The following is a 23119-nucleotide window of genomic DNA, read 5'->3' on the forward strand; positions in this document are numbered from 1 at the left end:
AAGGATCAAATGCGCAGTGATTGAGTACGCCTAGTGACTTGGACTACACGGAAATTTGATATTCTTGAGAAATAACGTAATAAAAATATTTTTTCACCTACAGTTGGGAGAATGATTCATGTTGGTCGGTGTTATCAGACTATCGCGTCAGAGTACCTGTGAATGCGCCATTCAGTACTGGCTCTTACTCATCCGGCAATCTTTATAGAAGGTGCGAACGTCTTGGATAACGTCACTGAATTTTCATAATAACTTTTACATGTACAGTGAGGTTTTTTAATATTTTATTCCTCGCGAATAGCCTTTAATTATTTTTGCCAACAAAATAATTTAAAGTGATTCTATTATACGCTATTATTTTATACAAGTGTGCGAGTGTACACATTTTGTTTTTTCAGTTAATAACCTATGCCAGCAAAACAAATAATAAACGAAATTACAATATTGATCTTTGTTATCAAGTGCATACGTGCACGAGATGATTCATTAATAATCCAATTTAATCGGTTAAGGTAATTCATACTTTGACGTTCTTTAAAATTTGTGTGAATAATTTTAATTCTATCATACATTCGGTCAGCAATCGTTTTTAAGTATTTTTAAACTTCACCCGACCTAAATTACATTTAGAAAATAAATTTTTCAACAATATAATAACTTGGTTTAATTTAATAAAAGTGGGATAAAATTTTTGCGATTATCAATGTATGTGAAATAACTGATAAGTAAGCAGATAACCGATCGTATAGGCCTTGAAAACCACGTTAGTCTTGAGAGACTTGGCAAACTGACAACAGTCTCTCAGTTGACCTGTCGAGTTTCGACATGTTACAGTATAAATTATTGTTATTTTGTTTTGCACTAATTACACAATCTATTGTTTGGACATCAGCTCAAGGTAAGGTAATACTAATAACTTATAATGTGATTTTACCCATTTAAACTACATGTTTATGGCCAAATTGTAATTTTTCCATTATTAAAATATAATACGTTAGTTGCCTTATACTCTATACTTTTCATTTATAAATTTTAATATTGGTAAGCTACATGATGGACAATCAAAGCTTCGAATTTTATCGATGATTCACGTGTCATGATAAAATCAATGATATCTCTGTCATCAATGATGGTTATTATTATTTGCGCGTTCGGTAAAGTCGATACTGTAGCGACCACAACGTAAAAATATTAATTTATATTCTTAGAAGATACACATTTTGAGGATTATGATGTACCCTCGGACATTGGCACAGAGGAGCCGAAAGAAGTGCCCAAAAGAATCGTTAATGGAACAAAGGCCATTTTGGGACAATTTCCACAACAGGTAAAATATGGACATTCCTTTACTGTCTTTTACTTTTTTTTGTGATTACAATATGATAGGATCAAGGAAAAATTTTCAAGGTGTCCTTGCGAAGGAGGTATTCGCAATCGCACTTCTGTGGAGGTAGCATTATAACTCCAGGATGGATTTTAACGGCAAGTCACTGCATGTTCGAGTAAGTCGTTTTTTTATTCTTCAAATACCAAAAACATGAAAAATGCCATAAAAAGAATTGATTACGCGAGACTCATCGTGCATCAATGATCGATACCTTTATCTCTTCAGCCGATCGGGTAAGATACTCGAACCATACTCAGTAATAATCGTCGCGGGTGACGTTATTCTGAAGAGCATAAAACTGTCTTACCAATGGCGCGGAGTTAAAAGAATCATCATCCATCCACACTTCAATTCTTATACTCTAGAAAACGATGTTAGTCTTCTTCAGGCGAGTACCAAAGATTGTATATATATATATATATCGAACCAATGAACGGTCAAACTGTAAATTTTAAAATAACTGACGACAAGCGATAATTTCAGCTTAAAAAGCCATTCACGTTCGACCCACTGGTGAACGCGGCCCCCTTGGCTCGCACGTTCGTGAGGTCAGGTACGGTGTGCCAAGTTTCCGGATGGGGCTACCAAAAGCACGTGAGTACAACCAAGTGTAGGCGCGATGCGCGCGAAAAGTAATATAATTTTTTCCTCTTTGCAGGAAGACAGTATCGTGAGTCAACACTTGTTGTACGTGGATCTTCCACTGATTTCCGTGCCCCTGTGCCGCAAGCTGCTGTGGAATATTTCAAACGTACCCGTTGGAATGTATTGCGCTGGGTACAGGGGCGGTGGTCGCGACGCCTGTCAGGTACACCCGCTTTGTCTCAATAATACACACACCTCGTGTACATTATGGTGTTTGACGAATTTGTGTTTCAGGGTGATTCGGGGGGCGGGATGCTGTGCATGGGTCGACTGACGGGTGTCGTGTCCGGTGGTGAAGGCTGCGCCTGGCCGGACCGGCCGGGGCTTTACTCCGACATAAAGGTTTTTTTGCCGTGGATCGAGCAATTCGTCGATCTTAATGAAAAACACCCCATGCAATTGCATCCCATCAAGAGGGTGAACGCAAACTCGGCGATTCGATTGCCGCCGTCTTTCCGGGGCATATTGGCAGCGAGTGTTTTCTACTTGATCTACTGTATTTGAATGCGTTTTTTTTTATTTTTAAAAATAATATTGGATTCGTTTGAATTTTTGACCGTGTCCAAGTGTTACGTTTCAACGTAACTAGTGAATCGAAAATTGTACAAAGATTAGGGCATTATTTGCGTGTTATGTGTTACACATTACAATTATAATAATAATAATAATAATAATAATAATAATAATAATAACAATAATAATAATTATGTTTCATTTATTCCAAATCCAAAGAAAACGATATCAAAGTGGCAATTGTGCCCCTTCAGCCAGAGCTGCGCAATCTTTTGCACGGATAGACGTGTGGCAGATTTCAGGAGCGCTTTCTGCGTTTCTTGGGCTCGTTTGAAGAATTTCGCTGGTTGAAAAAAATGTAGAATTAGAGTCACGCCGGGGTTTTTCGAGTTGAATTGCTATTTCTTACAGGTTGCTTGAAATTTTGTGTTAAACAAAAAAAAAAAAAAAAAAAAAAAAAAAAAAAAAATCAAATAATGGAAACGATGCACATATAAAAAAAAATTTGAGGGATTACTCGTGTAATGGTGCAAAAATAGGTTAAAAAATGCAGGACACTTTAACTTGAATGGCTAAAAAATATTGCAGCTGGTGTTTGTGGTGGTACTAAGGGGGATTTGCGTTTATCACGCCAATTGTGTATATTTGACACTTTTGCGGAAACTTCCTTATCTTACACGAGTTTGTTCTTGGTTCTATTATATATAATTGAGTTTACTGTTAAGAATTAGTCGGGTAGTTTTCAAGTGGCTGCTCACTTACCAAGAAAGTTAAGCCTAGGTAGAAAAACCCAATTGTGAAACAAAACCTTGCTAAAATGGCATGGAATTACCTTGATCCCTTCCTTGGATTATTTAAGCTCTGTTATTAAAATTTCTAGATGGTAAAAATCTCTCGAAGAACCGATAAGAGAACATAATACTGTTGCATCACTTGGTACGGGTTTCGTTTTCACGGATAAAATAATTTATTGTTATGATATGCACTTTTTTCATACTTTGCATGAAAAATGAACAATAAATCATAAACGTAATTCTACATTGTACCAAACAATTAGTTATATTTTATATGAAAATACTGACGCCACACTTTTCGAAAGTATCCGAGTACATCCCATGTACTCACTTTTATTGTTGCTATCTAAATATTTACAACCATCACAGTATTTTGGATACATTTGCTGTATAAGATCAGTAGACAAAGAAAAAAAAAAAAAAAAAAAAAAAAAAAAAAAATGAACAAATTGAAGAAACGCGTGGAAGGCTATTTTTTGGTGAGTTTGTCCTGTATCTCCTGCAAACTTTTCCCCTTCGTTTCCGGCACGAAGAGCAAAGTGTACGGTATAACGACCACCGAGCAGAGGCCGTATATCCCAAAGACGAAGGCCTCGCCTATGGAGTCGACCATCGGCTGGTAAGTCTTGGATGAGATGAAGGCCACGATGGCCCCCGTGACCCCCGAAATACCGGCCGCGATGCACTTGATCTCCGCAGGAAAAGTTTCGCTGAGTACCGTGCTGGGCACCGGCAACAGGCCCACGCAAAACGAAATGATGAAGCAGAACATCGAGGCGCCCGGGAGCCACTGGATCTCACCCACGCCACTCCCGGAGCTCATCATCCAAAAGTAGACCATGAGCCCGACCATGGCACAGGTGACTCCCGCGCTGGAGACGAGGAGCAAAAACTTTCGCCCACATCTGTCGATGAGCGGTACCGACAGGGCCGAGGCGAACATGCCGCAAACGTTCACGTACACCACCATCAGGGATGGCCTGATGAACGTGAAATTGGCCTTTGTGAGGATCGACTCCCTTCAACAAAAAACAAAAAAAAACCATACATACGAAACACTGTTTACATATGCACGCAGCTCTTAATATTATTATGATACAAATCATCGTTTACGCACATGTAGAACAAAACGCTGTTGAGACCGCAGATCTGCATGAAGACGAAAAGCGCGATTATCTGGAAGGTGGCGCGTCGCACGGGTCGGCTCCTGAACTCGGACAACTTGTCCACGAAGCTCTTACTGTGGTTCGCGGTGACGAACTTTTCAACGGCAGCCAACTCCTCGTCCACCTGGTGACCCGCCCTGTACCAGTTGATGGAGCGCCTGGCGGCTTCGCTCTTCCCTGTCTTGACGAGGTGATGCGGGGACTCGGGCAGCCAGACAAACAGCAACTCCAGCAGCACGGCCAGGCCGAGGGAGAGGCTCGCCGACAGGCTGATGCTCAAGTACGAGCCGCAGATGCTCGCCACGACTTGGCCCAGCGGCGCCCCCACCTGAATCATCGAGTTAATGCATTTTTTAATCTTTACATATGTATATATACTTGGTAATTATAGGTGAAGAATCGGCTTGTACATATGGAAAACCAGCATTTTTGAAAAAAAATTGGCAACTTGTCGACGTTCAAATACTTGATGTATTTTTCATCCTAAAAGCTAATAGCTGGTTTTTCCAAAACAATAATACATAATCTACGATTGACGAAACTACAGCGATGAGGTAGTAATTTGGAAATAGTGCACTTTTCGTGCCTCGACTAACCATGGCTAGAGAGATGAGCGCACCTCGGATCTTCGGTACTGCTACCTCGCCGATGAACAGAGGAAAAGTGCTGAAGGCCATCCCAAATCCCAGACCCAGTAGCAGCCTGGCCATGTAGCTGAATTCCACATGAAAATGTTCATTATTTTTATGTGATGAGCGATTACAGTTTACGTGAAAACGATTGAAAAGTCAGGGTGAGATAAGTATTACAGGCACTCGACGGACGTGGCCAGGGCTACCAATAGCCAGCCTGCGCTGAGGGGAAGCAGGGACATGCATATGCCGCGTTTGCTGCCGACGAGGCTTGCTGAAACCGGTCCCACGACGGCCCCAAACAGTCGGCCAAGATTCACCAGAGCCGCAACCCAGGAGGCTTGGACCGGTGTCATGTGCAGTGGATCGGATAAACTCGAGTCCGGGGAGGCGAGCCTGGCCAAAATGGGTGACGACCATCCAAACACCAGACCGAATTGGATTTCCAACAAGAACACTGTCAAAGAGCCATTAGTCTATGGTATTTTTTTTTTTTTTTTAAGTTTTTTAGGAACCTACATTCTTTAGTTATTAAGTTTGAAGATAGTCAGTCTTTTTACCGCAACAGTATTGTGAATAAAATGTTGTGCTCCAACAAATTTGTTTAGTAGAAAAATTTCGAGTGATTCCCGTTGCCGATTACTAATTTTACGTGGATGATTCCCGGCTCCTGGTCGTTCACGCCTTGTATTTTTTTCAATTTTTATTTACGCGATACTTAAACATGAAGTATATCGGCAACGTTTTTTGTTTGAGAATTTCATATTTTTCTAGCTGAGAACTTAAAAAAAAATGTTTTTTTTTAAAGGATAGAAAAAAAATGTTTTTTTTTTTTTTAAAGTCTATTTTATTGGTCTAACAACCCATACTGTACGATAATTTTGTTTTTGTCTTAATACGCCATTTTTTAAAAGTGTGATCATCTATTAATTTAAAAGAGATTACGTCATTAAAATTGCTACTGGGGAAAAAAATTGTCTATTTCTTTCTTAACGACTTGAAAAAAATTTAACGATTTCTGGTGATGATAAAGTTGTACACGAAAAGTTATTAATAGTATCCCAGATATCAACTGATTTCACGGCTTTGTTAAAGCTCCGTATGTTAATTATAATAAAAATTTCATCACGGCAATCTCTGACTCATCACTAAGTATTGGAAAGAGATAATAAGTGGGGCATTTGCATTTTTTATTGACAGAGTGAGTATTGCAAGCGGAGTCATGCCAGTGTATGAAAAAAATAATCCTTCGAGAAAAATTAATTAAATTGGAGTTTCCAGTCGTATGTTCGATTGCTATGATCAGGTTTCAAGTGATGCTTCGTGTATAGCTAGGTATATTCGTTTTGCCGTTGCGTTACCTACTCGTGTTCGGATCGTATTGGAGCGATAATGGCCACTTGTCATTTCACATGATGTATTGTCTTGATGCAATATGATGAAAAAAATTAGGTCTCGTTAAGGTAGAAAAATTTGTCGACCCAAGGTGCGGTTGAAATTCATATTTTACAAAATACCCCATGAATTTTCGTATGAAAAACCACACCCTCGCTGAAAGTGCTTCATACCTGCTCTGCTCTCCAAAGCAGATAATCAGCTCTTTCGACGAGGTTCGGAGTTTAAAACGTGTCTTAGATTTCACGTTGTTCACGTTTGTTCAAGTGAAATCTACTACATTCTTAACCTCGCTCACTAGGTACGTAATATTCTATGTTCTTCAATGCGCAACGAAAGAATTTCGATTCGTGGCATGCAGGTGCACAGACCAATCGTCGTAGGTTTAGGAAAAAAAAAAAAAAAAAGAAAAACCGTCCGATTATGAACATGGTGGTAACGCATTTCCCCGAGGATAATTGTCACGAAAAAAAACACGTGGCCACTGTCATGATTTACTTACCACCGAGTCCAGCGAGCCACTGCGGCAAGATGACGCTTGATCCTGTCTTCAGGATCATTGTGCCGATGATAAGTTGACGGTGGGGGTGGTTGTGGTGTCGATTATGGCAAAGATTACAGAGCTGCCGTGGCTCGTCACTACATACGCCTGCAATGACTATTGGTTTCTAGTTCCCAAGTAGGCAGGAGAGGCTGCCAGAAGCTTCAACACTCCGATGATAAGATATGCCTTTGTTTAACGAAAAAAATTTCCCCCCTCTAATTACACGAGTCAAATAAATTTCAATACGACGATTCTCATTAATGCCAATGAAAGGTTTTAATTAAATGTGGTGCGGCGCGTTCGTCGTGATAAACCGTCTGTTCACCTACTTACGTAGGGAACCCGATATATATTTTTTTTTTTTTTTTTTTTTATCGTTATATTTTCATGACACAAAATCAACACTGAAAACGTTTAATGTTAATGATCCGAGCGGAGCTCACAATATTAAATTCAACATTTCGCGCGAAGAGTGCGGTAGTATCTATTGCAAGACAAAGTGATGAAATAAGTTTATAATATTGCCACCTCCATACCGAATTAACCAACTTGTTTCGCGCGTTTAACGATATCATGTAAAACTATTAGCCCACACGTAGATAAACAAGTTTTTGGGCCATCCTCTTGAGGCTGTCGAAATTACAAAAATAGTTTTCGATATCGAGGTTTGAAAATAACGTACATCCACGGTATTTGTTCTCTCTTACTTTCAAGCGTTACATAATGTGAAATACTCGACGTCACTGATTTGATGAACGTCTAGATCACAGTTGACACATTCGGCATGTGTTTTAACCACCCATTGTACGACTATGCCAAGAAACTGTTGGCTATACAGGCATTCGTTTCTTATTAGTCCAGCTATGTACAATATAGTTGGGGTATCTCTTGCATCGAAAGAAAAACTTAACGGGTCCACGGTGATTTGTCGGTTGAGAAAAAGGTCACGATACCGAAGATACATGGCACCCCAAGAGACTCAAACCCGAGGTTCAAAGTGCGCTATACACGAGGTTGATCGAAATGGCAAGTGCATAAGTTACCAAAGTCGTAGTAATGTCGGGAGGTATTGTTGTTTACTTCGCTAGGCTTGCACACACATCGTCGAGAAGAGCTTGTAAATTTAAATACAGCTGTTCCGAGATAAAAATGGAGGCACGACTTGCCGATAAGATAAAAGCTCAAGACTTCCTAAAACTTTTTTTTTTTTTTTTTTTTCTTTTCTTTTTTTTATCTGCATGATTTCAGTGTTCTAGTTAACAATGAGTTTTCAGCGATTTAACGAATTATTGGCGAATACAACTTTTTTTCCCTTTCTTTTCGTAACATGCTTCAAAGACATTATTTTTCAGCGCTAAACAATATGTGCCGTTGCGTTGCATGTTGAAGTAGAATTTCAGCGACGTCTCTTTTCTCGTCGCTATTGGCACGCACACGCCAACGATGTTGACTTTGGCTCAAAGTTCCACGGCGACAAAATATTGACAATTTTATCTGAAAATTCCCAAAGCACACAATTGTTGACGAAATGTTTAAACGTGCGATTAAATTCTTAGAAAGCGCGTGTTACGCTTTCACCGGGGCAAAAATCGTTGCCATCGATAAAGAAACATTTTGAACGCAACGTCAGGTGCTCTCAAATCTTGGCGCTTAAAGGGTGTTTCACAATGGACGTAAGCTGGAGTATCGTAATGGGACCAAGAAAATGCCGCTTTTTTAATAAAAATAACGAATTTTATTTCTTAAAATTACCTTTTTCTCTAATAGTAGCGAACCTGTAATGAAAATGCTTAGACTACACCCTAAACATAAACAGCATGTAATAATAATATTTACACCCACATCACTCGAATCGTCCACAATGGCGTTGTATCTTCACGTTACAAATTTTGACATGTTGACGCATTCCCCCGAGTGAGCATCGTATTTATGGTCAAACAGCACGTGGCGTTAGAGTCGTCATATCACCGAGTCCTTCCCAGCAAATTCGTCCTGTATCTGCTGTAAGCTTTTCCCCTTGGTTTCCGTGACTGCGAACAGCGTGTAGGGCAGGATGAGGGAGGACATGAGCGCGTAGATGAGAAAGACGTAGGTGTCCCCGACGAGGTCGAGCAGGGGCTGGTAGGTCTTGGCGGACAGGAAGGACGAGACGGCCCCGGTGAGGATGGCGATGCAGGCAGCGATGCACTTGATGTTGGCGGGGAATATCTCGCTGAGGATGGCGCTGGGCACGGGCAGTAGGCCCACGAAAAAGGAGATCATGAAGAGGAACATCGAGGCGGCTGGGATCAGCTGGAGGCCCAGCGGTAGTTCCACGCTGGTGTCGGTTGCGTCTCCCACTATGGCAAAGTGCCCGGCCAGTCCGAGCATCGACAGGGTCGTCCCGGTGCTGGAGAGGAGCAGAAGGAACTTTCTGCCGCAACGGTCGATCAGGAGGACGGAGAGCCCCGCCGACAGGGTGCAGCTGACGTTCACCAGCACCACCAGCATCGACGGCTTCACGAGTTTGAAGCCCGCCCTCACGAGGATCGACTCCTACACATTTCAACAACATTTCCATCATTTCGAACTAAAGTTTTGTTTCATTCGCTTACTATGGGAAACCAAGTTTTATCATATTATCTGTCCAATGGACCCATTTGAACAATCATGCTTTTTCAATTATTCCCCCCCTCCCTACAAAGAAAGAAAAATCAGACAGCATCCACGATTATTGGGTCAATGAATCCGAATCTAAAGTCCGTTAGACTCCATCTCGTCAGGTTTTTTTACAACCTGAAAATAACGGTCAAAAAATACATCTTCCATCAAATCCTCTAGAAAATATTTTTAAAATGACCGTTATCATGAGGTTATAAAAGAAAATTTTACGAGATAAAGTAGGTAGGTGTTGTCTGGTTTCTGGAAGTATTTTTTTTCTGTGGAGCTGTGCTCTGTATGCTTCTAGTAAAATTAATGCATTATTCAAAGAAATTAAAGTTAATTTAGAAAAAAAATAGTCAGAGTATTGAAAAAGTATTTCAATCTTTCGTTTCAATGAATTTACAATAAACTTTAATTTATAAAATACGTTGCACTTATTTGTAAGGAAAAAATTTTTTTCTCAATATTTTATTGCGAATAGCGACGTATGAAAAAATTTTTTAACGAAAAAAAAAGAAAAAAAAAATTATTTTTCCAAGTTATTTACAAATCCATAAAATAATGGTAATTAATACGGTAATAATAATAACACAGTGTATATTTTTAGCCCCGATTTAACATTGCTTGAATTTTAATGAATCTCAAACATATCCTAAAATTAATTTTCAAGCTAACTCGGAGTACAAGACTTAATAATAATAATACTGTAATCGTTTCAAAATGAATAGGCACTCGAGAGATTGGTTATCTACATCGCTAAAAATTTGTGCATATGTTAATCGGCGTCAAAATTTAATTTATGACTTGTGACATGAAATTCCCCGGTAAGTCAACTCGATCAATCACACGGACAAACATTTAAGCCCCTTGTTTTTTACAACCAAATCAATGAAATCATTAATCATCATACGTGCACGTTATAAGTTGAATTGGAAAATAAGTACGTTATTTGTTGTTGTTGTTGTTGTTAATTCGATGAAAAGCTAGGAGTGACGTTTTATGAAAATCAAAATCACAAAAATGAATTACCATGAAGAACATGACAATGTTCAGGCCGCTCAGCTGCATTAACGAGAAGAGAGCGATGATTTGGAGAGCGGCCCGTCTGATTGGCTCCGAGGCACCCGCAGCCCGAAGCTTCTCCCAGAGGCTTTCACTGGCATCAGTGGCGACGAACTTTTCAACGGCGGCCAACTCCTCGTCCACCTGGTGACCCGCCCTGTACCAACTGATGGAGCGCCGGGCGACCTCGATCTTCCCTGTCTTGACGAGGTGATGCGGGGACTCGGGCAGCCAGACAAACAGCAACTCCAGCAGCACGGCCAGGCCGAGGTAGAGACCGGCCGCTAGACTCACGCTGAGGTAGGAGCCGCAGATGCTCGCCACGACTTGGCCGAGGGGGGCGCCCACCGTGGCCAGGGAGATGAGCGCGCCGCGGATCTCGGGCATGGAAATTTCCCCGATGTAGAGGGGAAAGGCCCCGAAGGCCATTCCCAGGCCCGCGCCGCTGCAGAGCCGGCCGACGATGAGCCACTCGATCGACGTGGCTAGGGTTATGGAGAGCCAGCCCACGGCGATGGGCACGACGGTCAGGAGAATGGAGCTTTTGCTGCCGAGGAGGCTCGCGGATAGGGGACCGAGCACGCCCCCGAAAAATCGCCCAAAGTTGATGATCGATGCCACCTTGATTTCGTTTTAACCCAATCGGTGGTCATAATGAGCGTGTCGGAAAAAAAATATCATTGATTCGCCTCTCTCGGGCATAAATTTATATATTCGTCACTGATAACCTCATTGTGATATACGTATGTATTTATATTTCGTTTGATCAGAAAGTACTGATTTTTCTCTTGGAATTTATTGTATTTTGTACATATATTATGTACAATACGGACGGTGATTCATTATTTCTATAAAAGTGCCTACTTTTCAATCATTCTGAGCTTTTTTATTACAATTTTTCATGGACCTAAAATAATAATTTTTATCAATGGATTAACCGTCTTTTTTTTTATCAGTTGAGGTGACTGGGAGCTCGACTGAAACATCCCATTTTTAAGGGAGTTTAACAGTGATTCCAAACATTCAAAGATGCGATTCAGGATATTTTTTAACTCGTGTGCACTGTATTGAAGGGGTTTCCATCTCAAAAGTCGATCTTTGTTGAAAATTTTTTAAAAACTCGATTATTATTGGAAAACCACGTGCGATATTAACTTCATAATTAAATTATCGAAAAAAAAAGTGAATGTACAAGCAAAATTCCAATTTAATTCCTAGTCCTTCTAAACTGAGTACATGTTTTGTAAGTAACATCGAATTTGACGCGATTGATGTTTTTCAAGTACTTCTTGATTAAATATCATTTCGTAATGACCCTCTTAACAATGCACGATTTATTTGCATTCTTGAAGCTGCCTAGTGACCCACTTTGTTTAAGAATATTTGTACGCCAAGAAAAATGTACTTGACCTCCAAGAAGAATTGGATACAGTTTTTTTTTTTCATATTTGGAATAAAAGATTGGCGTCCGTACATGAAGAATAAAAAAATCATATTTCTCGTCATCCCGTAAGCTACAGTTGTAAATTTTGACATATTATTATGACCAGTTGTTAATTTTCAACATTGAATTTCATGGTTTCAAAAATGTTAAAGATAGTACTATCCAAGGGAAAATATTTGAGCTCGAGGGATGACGAATATTTTCCGTCCGAAAGTGTATAGTGATAATTACCCAGGAAGCTTGCTCCGGCGAAATCGGCATGGGCGAGTCCGGGGCGGCGAGCCGAGCGAGGGTCGGCGAGGCCCATCCTCCCATGAGGCCGACATGGATGAGCAGCAGAAACACTGAAAAACACCCGCGTCGGCTCTTTTATACCTACTTTCCACTCGGTATATACTTATGTACCCGACAACCGGTGCCCGTCACTCATTTTACCTCCGATTCCCGCGAGCCACTGCGGCAGGATCATCTTCTGCATCTTCGTGTCGACGACAGGTGACACGTACACCACGGTATTGTTTCTACCCATGTGGCCGGGACTCTGTGCTGATCGGTGATGCTTCGTCGCGACCGGTAAATATATGCACAGATCGATCGGTAACTTCCACTCTCGAGTCAACCGACTTCCATCGCCGAATCGAGCCAACGAGATGACGCGTGGGTGGCGTTTAACCCACGGCAGGACTGAAAGCGCACCTGCTGCAAAATGCAATTATATAGCCTCGTTGGGCCATGCACGCGCATTGCGCGCACAATTATTCAGCGCTGGTAACATTTTGTATATCGCGTAATTGAGATTAACAAGGCTGTGCGAGCGCGCAAGGCTAACTAATGTCGAGACTCGGAGTTTTAATCGCGCGATGCCTCCGCTCTACAAGCTTTTGATCTAACGCGTTATCTCGGCTAACCGATGATTTTGCAATTTGGCTAATCGCAACTTTGGCAGCCGAGCGGATGACGCAACGCGACGAACCGAGATGCGCGTATTTGTTTTTTTTTTTTTTTTTTCCCCCTTTGCTTTTGACCATTCCTAAACGACGAGTTGTACTTTAAAACTTTTTGGGATTTTTTTTTTTTTTTTTTTTTTGGTGCTTTGGCGATACATTGAGCCGGTAAAGTATACATAAATTAAATTTATTCTTCGTCATTTATTTCACGGCGACTTTCGAACTTTAGCTGCAAGCACTCCGAGATGGACTATTTCTTCCTTTTTTCTCGTGTCTTACGCCAAACAAAGCGATCGCCGCTTATTTCATGGGATGTGATACTTACATCAGCTTTGTAGACAAGAACCGAGGAATTATAAATTAATGTTGATGAGAAGTAATCGTCGATGCTTCCAACGTGTACTCGAGAGTGTCTATTACCCGCGTTTTTTTTTTTTTTTTTTTTTTTCATTCGCGACGGATAACATCGGAATATTGATTTAACCTTGTCTACGCTGTTTTCATCGCACCCAGTAACCTCCCCTGGGCGTCCTTACTCACCTGTTTTGCCCGACAAGTTTTTACTCGGGTCTTAGACGGAACATCGGATGGAGGGAGTAAGCCTCTCTATAGAGCCTTTCATTAAGTATACACGCGACCCCCCCCCCCCCCGGGAGGGAAGAGACACTATCGGTGCAAAAAAACTATTTAATTTGGTTGCTTTTTCTCTACCAACTGAGCCGATCGGGTTGGGTTCGAAAAGTAATTCGGTCAGTAGAGTCGTGGGCGAGTAGTGACGAGTCCCTCCAAGTGGTGCCAGACTGCTTCTAAATCAGCGTTAATAGCATGGGTGTGGAGAGGGTCGGAAGAAGAGAGGAGCCCCTCGACGGAATGCAATAAAAAACAAAACAAAGTAAAAAGCGCCAATAATTCACAAGTATAATCGAGCGAGCGAGAGAGAAAGGGGGTGCCTCGGTGGACAGAACAAAGAGCTACGAGTAAAAACATCATACATACGTATAGCTGGTGGCCCGGGCTTGAGTCACACCGAGCGCGATTTACTTTTCTAACGCGGTAGCGCTTACGGGGGGGGGGACAAAGGACAAGGAGCAGCACGAGAGGGGATGAAGAAGAAGCTTTTCTTGCAGCTACCCCTGCGCATTACCACCAGTGGTAGTAAAAGATTTTAGTACGTGACATCGGTTCCCTTGCCTCCGTTCGGGGCACGATATCGCCGATTCCCCTCCCTCCGACTTTTGCCGAGAGTCGGAGGGGCTCGGTTTTATTATGGATACAGGCAAATCGCGCCATAGCCACGTGCAAGCGAACAAAGAGACACGCAATAAATGCCTCGGAAAAATTGTGTACTTACTCGTTAATTGCCAGCGTTTGGCTCCCCGGCTACCGATGTCTCGATTTGCGCGTGCACTCCTTAGTGTTTCTTACGCATTCGGAATTTTTTCGCGTTACTATATATGCATCAACGTTGTTTTCAAGAGAAAAATGTGCTTTTCCTCCAAGCAGAAATCTTACGGAAGGAAAAAAATGTATACAGGGAGCGTGGGTCGATGAAAGGGTCGCAACTGGCGGCTGCTCGGAGAATACCTTTTTTCATACATGAGAAGCAAAAGTATATACGGTCCACTCTTTTTTATTCCCCGCAACGCAAAAGCCCCGCTCTATATTCAATTGAACTCTGAGTTATACTGTATAACGTGTGTAGGTGAGGGGTACAGCCGAAGGGCACGCCCGAAATTGGAAATCGGCGGGCTTTGCATAATTTCGGCAAAACGGAGTATTAGTACGCTACATCGTAAGTCGCAGTTGAGTTTGCTTATCGTGGACAGAGAACAACCAGCCGGTGTGCTCTCTATTGAATGGGTAATTCCTAGTATTCATCATCGTAAGTATACGTAAGATGTAAATTAAAGGATGACGTCTTGAGAATCGCCCCCAGCGAGAATTAGTGCAAACAAAGACCAGGAAGGCATTAACGTATAAATTCACCTTTAATAGTATACCTACAGCTCGGATCATTCAAGTTAAATTTCCGATGTACACCCTCACTCGTTACTGCCAACGGCATTTGATGATGAACCCGCGCTATTGTGTTGGCTTGCCCCGTGGATGTTAATTCTTGTTATTATTTTTTTTGTTTGCTTTCCTCGCACTTTCACCAGATACACCAGTACCGGGCATCAAGCGACGAGCCCAAAGAGCAGATTAAAGCTACTGAGCTCGTTTCTGCAATATTCACGCGGGGGCGGCTCGTTTCTTTGTTCTCCCCTACCCATGACCGAGAGATCTCGCGGGTGCGCCCCACTGCAGGGGCGAGGGGATAGACCCGTAGGGATGACCTAGCCAGCCCCTCCCTTCGCGACGGCAGTGGCTTCATCAGGAGACCAGGTGGGAAGAACAAAGAAGAAGCTGCCGAGGAAGGAGGGGCGGGTGGAAGCAGGAGCTCCCGACCTCTCACGGATATTACACCCCGTACACTCTTGTGTGTATGTGCTCCGTGGCTTATACAAAGACAACGGACTCTGACCTTTTTGGCCAATGTCTCGGGAAACTGTATACATATTATATACTCGCAGGGGTCCCTCCCTTCCCTTTGTCTCTCGGAGCTATATGTTGCGTACACCCGTGCCCCACTCGCGCTCATCGCCGTCCGTATACGCGAACGATAAATTAAAACGCCGAAAGCACACACGTGCTACCACTTGACCGTAGCTCCCGTCGATTGCCAGCTTGTATGGAATTTATATCCTTTCACTCGTGCGTACATCCACTGTTTGCCAGCCCAGGAGGTTCGGGTACAACGAACTTGATAAAAAAAGCTCGAGGAAGCGAAGGTGCAAGCACCGTCGCGGAGGAAGAAAAAGAAACAGACAAAGGGGGCGCGCGTTGGCGATTACTTTTACCGCCTCATTATGATGTTACGTGCTTTTTATTGCTGCGTTCAAAGCTCCGCTACGTGGGCGCGCGGGGGCCTATCCAACGGATATACCCCAACTTTACGATCGAAAAAAGATATACAACACCGAGATGTACAGGGTATAGGTGAGCGAACTGCCAATGTTTTACTTCAAGGGTTTGCCTATAACTATTATCCATCCCTGATTTTGGCTTTTCTCCGTGTATATCCTGTCACTTCAGCATTGCCTGTATTTTTTTGCACAGTTGAAAGATACCGATAATAATAAAATAACGGCATAAGAATATAAATACTGTACACGTACGCCAATGAAAGATGTAATCATAAGAGTCGATAGTACCTGTACCCCGCGAGTTGGCAACGAGGCGACGAGCACGTTGCGAATAAACGTAATCCGTACCGCCAAAGCCCGGGGAGCAGATAAAGTCGACAAAGACGAGCCAGAGCCCTCGGGCGTCTTGATTTCGTCTCCCACAGCTGCAGGGGAGTAGATACGAGTGGGGGGGTGGGGGGCGATATTACTCGGATGTCCGGTGATTTCGCTTTGTGTCAATGGGACGCGCCCACTACGACCTTCCCGAAACAATAGGCTTTGTGGCGAACTCGACTACTTTACCACTCCTATTTTGCTATTACTACTGCCGCCGATGTTGCTGTCATGGGGCACTTTGGGCAGGCCCGGATCTCCCTTCCGCAATCAATCAGCCGGGTCAAATTTATCTCCTCCCTACCCCTTTGTTCTCTTCCTCTCCTTTGTGTGATCTGAACAATCCATTCCTTACCCAATGATGCGACATACTTTTTGCCGCGATGATCACAAATACACGCGTGACAAAATACTAAAAGGTATGCATTTGGAGGCCTGCTCCGATAACCCCCCCCCCTACTTTATAGACCCATTGTTCGTTGGAAGCTGGACCTAACGTTTGGGTATAAATTTATAGCGACGTATTTTTATGTGCCCCACCAACAACCCCTCGAGGCTCCGAAATGTATACCTACACACCCCCCCTCTAAACGCGAGAAGACATCATCGTCTCCTTTACTTTCCCGAGATTTCAATCTCCCGCGTATCTATTATCCCTTTAAAACTGCGAATGGGTATACACATCGAAGACGCCCAACAGATTTCCCCGGGAGGTAAAACTTTACGAGCGCCCCTTTGTTCCGGCGACCCTTGCCCGCGACGCCCTCGAAATGCTTGGCCCTAGCGCCCCCGACAGTCGGGCGCGAGTACTTTTTTAATGAAAAATGAAAAAAAAAAAACAAGATACACCCACTCTCGCGGGGCAAGAGCCAATTTCCCGTCCGGACGAAAACGCGCATCATCCCCCCGCAAAACAGCGATACATGTATACAAGCTCATCGCTTCCCCTTCCCTTTCTCTGCGCTGGCGCAGTTCGTCCCCGGAGAGGACAAAGACTCCTGGCCGCCAGGGGGTGGGGGGGGGGTTGGGAAAAAGGGCTTGCCGAGGTCGGGGGCGCAGAGTTTCTAGAGCAGACGAATCGATGCGCCCGCGGATAGAGCCCGGCGTGCGTGCAACGCCGCGAGTTCAAGGGCCGTCGGCGCAGCCACCTCGGGAGAGTGACCGTGGCCGTGGCCTCGCCTCAAGGCTGACGATGCCTGGCTGGCTTTGCACCGCCACCGTCGCTGTGTTGCCGCTGTATATCGGTATAAGGGGTACATATCATAACACAGAGGCTGAGGCCGCGGTGGCCTTCGCGTCGATGGGGTGGTTCGTGGCGATATGTGTGTGTCGGACGTTTCGTTATTGATGGAGGGAAGAGAGAGGCAATTGATTCGTGCCGGCCGATGCCGTTTGCTGTACGTTATTAATGTGGCTCGTGTTTTCGACGGTACGCAATTGAAGAGACGCGGCCCTTTTCCCTCCAAACGGAAGCAAAAAATATGCCTACTCGTACTTTTGCTGCTCCGCGGGAATGGCTATTTTTACCCAAAAATCTGGCCTACCCAATGATTGCTCGCTGTTTTTTTTCTCGGTTTTTTTTTTTTTAAGACTAACGGTGTGGGTACTTTTTACACTCACCCTCCTCGAGACGCGTACTGTATGACTTTGCAAACGATCGTTAATAATCGCTCGTGGAAGCACCGAGTGTCTCGAGGGTTGTCGACCCACCCTCCCCATTATGAGAAAACACTTTTGATTGGTCATAAAAATCGTTCTCGGAGGTGTCGATCGTTCATTTCGACGATTAGCCAGGACCACCTTTGTGATTATCGGATCTAGATTAGGTATACTTATACCGATCGTGTACCCCAATGAGCGTGACGGGTGTTCTTTGTTTCATTGGTAGTCCTACGAGTTTCAAGTGCACAAGATAGCCCGTGGGGCACGAGCAAATCGTAAAAGTACAGGAAGAGTATTTTTGTAGTTGTTACGTAGAGCAAAAACAAATAGACAATTACAGCCTATGGGGTGCGGGAAAAAAGGGCAATATTGTGTCTTTCTTGTGCATTTACAACAAAAGTTTAAATTAAAAAAAAAAAAAAAAAAAAAGAAAAAAAAGTCCAGTAGTCCTGTCTAGAGTAATTTACATTTAGACCCGATTGATTTACCGATGAAAACGTACAGTTGTATACCCTCGTAATAAAATTGACCCCACGGTGTAAAGATTAAAAAAGTTTCGCCCGGAGTATCGTGAAAAAACTTGATGCGTCCTTGTAGCACCTTGCAGCTCGTACATACACCATGAAACAAAACTTACCCGCGAGACGGGTTATTTTTAAGTGCAAAAGTTTCACATCCCCCCCCGCACTCGAAAACATTGCGAATCGCCGGGGGTAAAAAGTTTGACGGGAGGTGCGTTAGCCGGGCGAGAGTTTTTTTATTCAACGCTAATTCTGGTAAGAAAAAAATGGGCGGGGGGTAAGAAGAGCACAAGTTGGTGTATAATCTCGTAAAGAGCTTACGGTTGTCCGGCGACGCCTTTAATTTTTCAACCCCTTGCGCGACGTCGTAATGCAATATTGACACTTGGATTCGTTAACGTGATTTAGTGTCGTCGACCCACGAACAGCTGTCACTGTCTAATGCCATTAAATGATTTTTCAATGTTTTCGATCAAGTACAAATTTTTACAACATTTTGGATTAATGGTAAAACGGTCGTTTTGTGATATTAACATCATGCATCTACGAAATGTGCGTTTCTCTCTTATATATAATTAATCGATACCTATTGGTGAATTTCTTTTTCGTTACCAAATGTTACTCGTACATATAATGCGATCCATGGTAAAATATCCACGGTACTGCTGGTATATTATCTCGCGGGGCAAATGTAGCAGGAGCCGGCAACTTATCGGCACCAGCTGTCCTTACCGATCTCGACTGTTAAAAATAAACTTGCCGCGAATCAGGAAAAGACGAGGGTGGCAATCGCAAGCCCGTTACTTGGTCGCGGCGATGGCGTTATATGTATATAAGTAGGTGTGAAATAACAGCACGCAACGCACCTGTGTGGCACCGTGCCTGAAATTTCAAAAAGTGAATCGATTACACCTTGGCGGCTTGCCATTCCCAAACAACTCTCTCGCTTTTTTCGCACGTCCCAATCAAATTATGACAGAGTGCCGTAAGTATCGAGGAATTGTCCATCAGTATGAACACTGCGGACACCCTATAAAAAAATGCCGTGCCGATTTCCGCATGGCTCCTCCTCCTTTGCTTGCGAAAAATGTTAAGTGACGCCAACACCCACTCGAAGACAAAAACCAAAAACACTTGATTCTTTAGCCACGAGAAGTGAGAGATTGCTGATAGCTATATTGAAATATAGGAAGTCTGGCATTGTTTTTCGAGCTGTTACTATGCACACCTGCACAAACGCATAGCCCTCACCCATATGGCGCGTGTAGGTACACAAATACCTTCGCTTCGACGCGGGATGCGGGCATTAAAAGTGCATATGGGTATATACCAGCTACTTATCGAGTTGCCTTCGGTTAATGCACGCCGGCTTCTACATAGCTCTAATGTGGCACTTTTTGCCTCTCAAAGTATACGCGCCGAGTAAATTTGCGAATAAATCCCGTGCGAACAATGCGACCGCCGCGGTCCACACGGAGATATTACACTTTCGTCGGACACGAGTCGCACGGGGAGTGAGAAAAGCACCCAGCGTCGACGAGCAAGATAAGAGCTGAAAAGTGAAAAAAAAAAAAAAAAATGTTCCAGACAATCGAGGGAGTTTGCGCTGGTATTTTACACGACATCGGTTTCATATGTATATATACAGATTAGCTCACCGCACGCGCGCGGTCGGCGGGAGGGAAGGAACGCACTTCTTTTCCTTCGGGCACGGCCCACGCCTTCTGCAGTGCTCCGGATCACGTTTCGGCTGGGCTCTGTGTGCATTTCGCAAGCTTCCAGGATTCCGCGAAGGCCACGGGCAGACGCGGCTCATATTATTGCGATACTTGCAGTCCACAACTGTATTCTCTTTCTAAAGACATTTACCGTGTCAATCAGTCGTTTCGGACGGAAATTTACCGAAAGCTTTTGATTTACAAATTTTTTTATTTATTTTATTTTTTTATTTGAGAGAGAATACTTGTGCGCTTTGCAAAATATGTAGCACTGCGAGTCACTTTGTCAGATGTTGCACAGAACGCATACTTAAATTATCGTAAAGTGCTGAAGCGAGATTTTAAAAAATGGCAAATTGTCAAATGGACGCATATTGTTCCCTTGTACGGCTTTAGCGTCAGTTTTAATGAGGCAGCTGGCATCTTCATTGGCTTTACTTTTGGGTGCAAAGTTGAAACGACTATTATTACTCGGAAATTTAGAACTGTTTTATACGATTGTAAAAAAAGTGAAGTGAAAAAAAAATAAAAACTATTTGAAGCTTTTTTAACGCACTTATGTGTTTTTGGATACCATGTGACCGCTACTTAATTGATAAAAATAACAACAAATAGGTACAACAACAACAAGAATAACAATATCAACACGACAACAGTGATAATAACAACGATGGCGATAACGAGAGTTTTATGCCACATGTATATATAGTATTATGTCCCTATATATTTATACACGGCACGACCATTGTGTACCACTTTTATACCGATCGACGTTCGTCATCCCCCATGTACAAGTAGGTATACACCTATGATATGGTAGCGTGATAAATCAGTAGGCACAGGTAACTGTATACATATGTATAATTAAAATCACTGTATATGTATTGTGTGAATACTGCACCATTATACTTACTACTGTAGCACACATTTGATGGGACGATTGTATGCAAATGTTGGAGTTTTCTTTCCCTCCCCCCCCCCACGTCTCGAATTCCTCGGGGGCTCGTTTGCGTGAAAACAAAAGTCACGCTTCCATACCTCGGAGCTACCGAATAATTATAACGTATAATATGATAAGGTACACATCATGAGTATATACGTATGCGAGCTGTTCGTGCGGGAAATTGGGAAAAATGTATATACCGAGTGGGCGTACAAATAAACTCGGATGTATAAACAGCGTCGATTTTGATGCGGTACACCCGATGTGATCGTATTTATATCCTTCGTACCATTTATAATATACAGTACATAAAATGATCGAGATCTTGCTCTGAAAGCGTCACCGCGTGAAAAACAATCGTTACACCCACCCTCCCCTTCCAAGACAATCGGTCCTTACTGTCGTGCATGCATGGCGGAGTAGAAATCAACTTAGATAAAAGTGCCTCCGAATGCACGTATAAATAAACTAGATGGAGCATTTTAACAGGCCCCGCTCGTCTCTACTGCAGTGATGGCCAAGATATACAATAGACAGTCGTTGAAACGACGCTGCTGGAATTGATTTCCAGGAGAGCGGGGGAGCCGACGATTTTTTTCTAAATTTCTCTATACGCGCGGTCTGCACTGGCGAGCGAAAGGAGTGCCGTATACATACGTGCACCCATAATTACATTGTACACATGCGTGGGTAGGAAGGGCGGCGCGCCTTGGCTAGCTCGTGTAGGCATCACTTCATGTTGGTATAAGTACCTGCTGTTGTGTGTATCGTTAATGTGCGCCACTAGCTAATTTTTAAGCTATCCCTCGAGTGTATCATGAAACGACAATGGCTCCGGCGCCTTATTATATTTATCAACTGTTTTAGGTGCTGTGAGTAGTTATTATGATTGAATGCAGATTACCTGCACGTCGTGTGTGGTGCACTGCTTCTTGGAGAGCGACCTTGGGGGGCCGATTGTTACGGATTCCAGTGGAAAATCTTGAAATTTCTCGATCGGCATGCCTGCTTGGGTAAAGATATAATTACGTATGATGTAGTTGCCAAGTGTCTCTCTCTCTCTCTCTCTTTGCTTGGGATTTCAGAAAAGAAAACATGAATAAAAAAAATAAAAAAACCAGAGGCGTTACGTGATGTTGGTGATCTTCGATTAGCCTAGAACTAGTTATGCACACGAGAGAGAGAGAGGAATGGGAGCAGTGCAGTGCTCTCGGTCTGCTGCAGTTGTGAAATTTAAATATTCCAATGTACGTTACATATAATTTGTAGTCTTGAATTTCCTTCGCGAAAATGCACCACCGAAATTTCGTTTAAGTACTCGGGCTAGTTTTTTTTTTTTTGTTAATTTTGTTCCATAATACAATGATTTGTCAGTGCGAATTATTGTTCGAATTTGAAATTTCTAATTGCATCGGTCTGATTTTAGTGCGGGCCCGGGATATAAGGTGTTTAGTTGAACATGTTTTTTTTACGCTTTCGAATTTCAAGAAAATACATAAGTAGCATCACTATCGAAACATCTTTATGGCTTTACGCTTTCAATGGTGAATAATGTACGGCGAGGTGTTTGTTCATCGTATAAATCCATGAAAAAGATCACTTTCGTAATTTATACATACAAGGTGAATTAGACCGAGTGTGCACTTGGTGGATGATATTGTTTGTTTAAGAAGTGGGTAAATTACAATAACAATGCGTTCAAATGAGTTTTTTTTTTTTTTTTTGTTTTTTATTTTATCGTTTCCATTGCAATTTGATTACA

At 42.8% G+C, this 23119-nt stretch overlaps 3 protein-coding genes across 3 annotated transcripts; 1 reads left to right on the forward strand and 2 right to left on the reverse strand.

Moving 5' to 3' along the window:
* Positions 1–788: 788 nt before the first annotated feature.
* Positions 789–2641, forward strand: LOC106638078 (trypsin). Its single transcript, XM_014351104.3, has 7 exons — positions 789–898; positions 1209–1327; positions 1408–1502; positions 1613–1775; positions 1871–1981; positions 2046–2195; positions 2267–2641. Exons 1-7 carry the CDS (start codon positions 826–828, stop codon positions 2534–2536), a joined length of 981 nt encoding a protein of 326 aa, XP_014206590.2. The 5' UTR covers positions 789–825; the 3' UTR covers positions 2537–2641.
* A 1136-nt stretch (positions 2642–3777) lies between these two features.
* LOC106638041 (facilitated trehalose transporter Tret1-like) lies at positions 3778–7288 on the reverse strand. The gene is made up of 5 exons (XM_014351059.2): positions 7035–7288; positions 5315–5594; positions 5102–5219; positions 4457–4833; positions 3778–4358 (listed from the first exon to the last, which is right to left on the reverse strand). Exons 1-5 carry the CDS (start codon positions 7090–7092, stop codon positions 3809–3811), a joined length of 1383 nt encoding a protein of 460 aa, XP_014206545.2. The 5' UTR covers positions 7093–7288; the 3' UTR covers positions 3778–3808.
* A 1743-nt stretch (positions 7289–9031) lies between these two features.
* LOC106638046 (facilitated trehalose transporter Tret1-like) lies at positions 9032–13045 on the reverse strand. Its single transcript, XM_014351065.2, has 4 exons — positions 12661–13045; positions 12457–12569; positions 10749–11402; positions 9032–9611 (listed from the first exon to the last, which is right to left on the reverse strand). The coding sequence occupies exons 1-4, from the start codon at positions 12752–12754 to the stop codon at positions 9036–9038; spliced, it is 1437 nt and encodes a 478-aa protein (XP_014206551.2). The 5' UTR covers positions 12755–13045; the 3' UTR covers positions 9032–9035.
* Between the last annotated feature and the right edge of the window lie 10074 nt (positions 13046–23119).

The sequence above is a fragment of the Copidosoma floridanum genome, unplaced genomic scaffold, assembly GCF_036245765.1.
Source record: "Copidosoma floridanum isolate Cflo_tuat_1 unplaced genomic scaffold, Cflo_Japanese_pri ptg000009l, whole genome shotgun sequence".
NCBI classification, from domain to species: Eukaryota; Metazoa; Arthropoda; class Insecta; order Hymenoptera; family Encyrtidae; genus Copidosoma; species Copidosoma floridanum.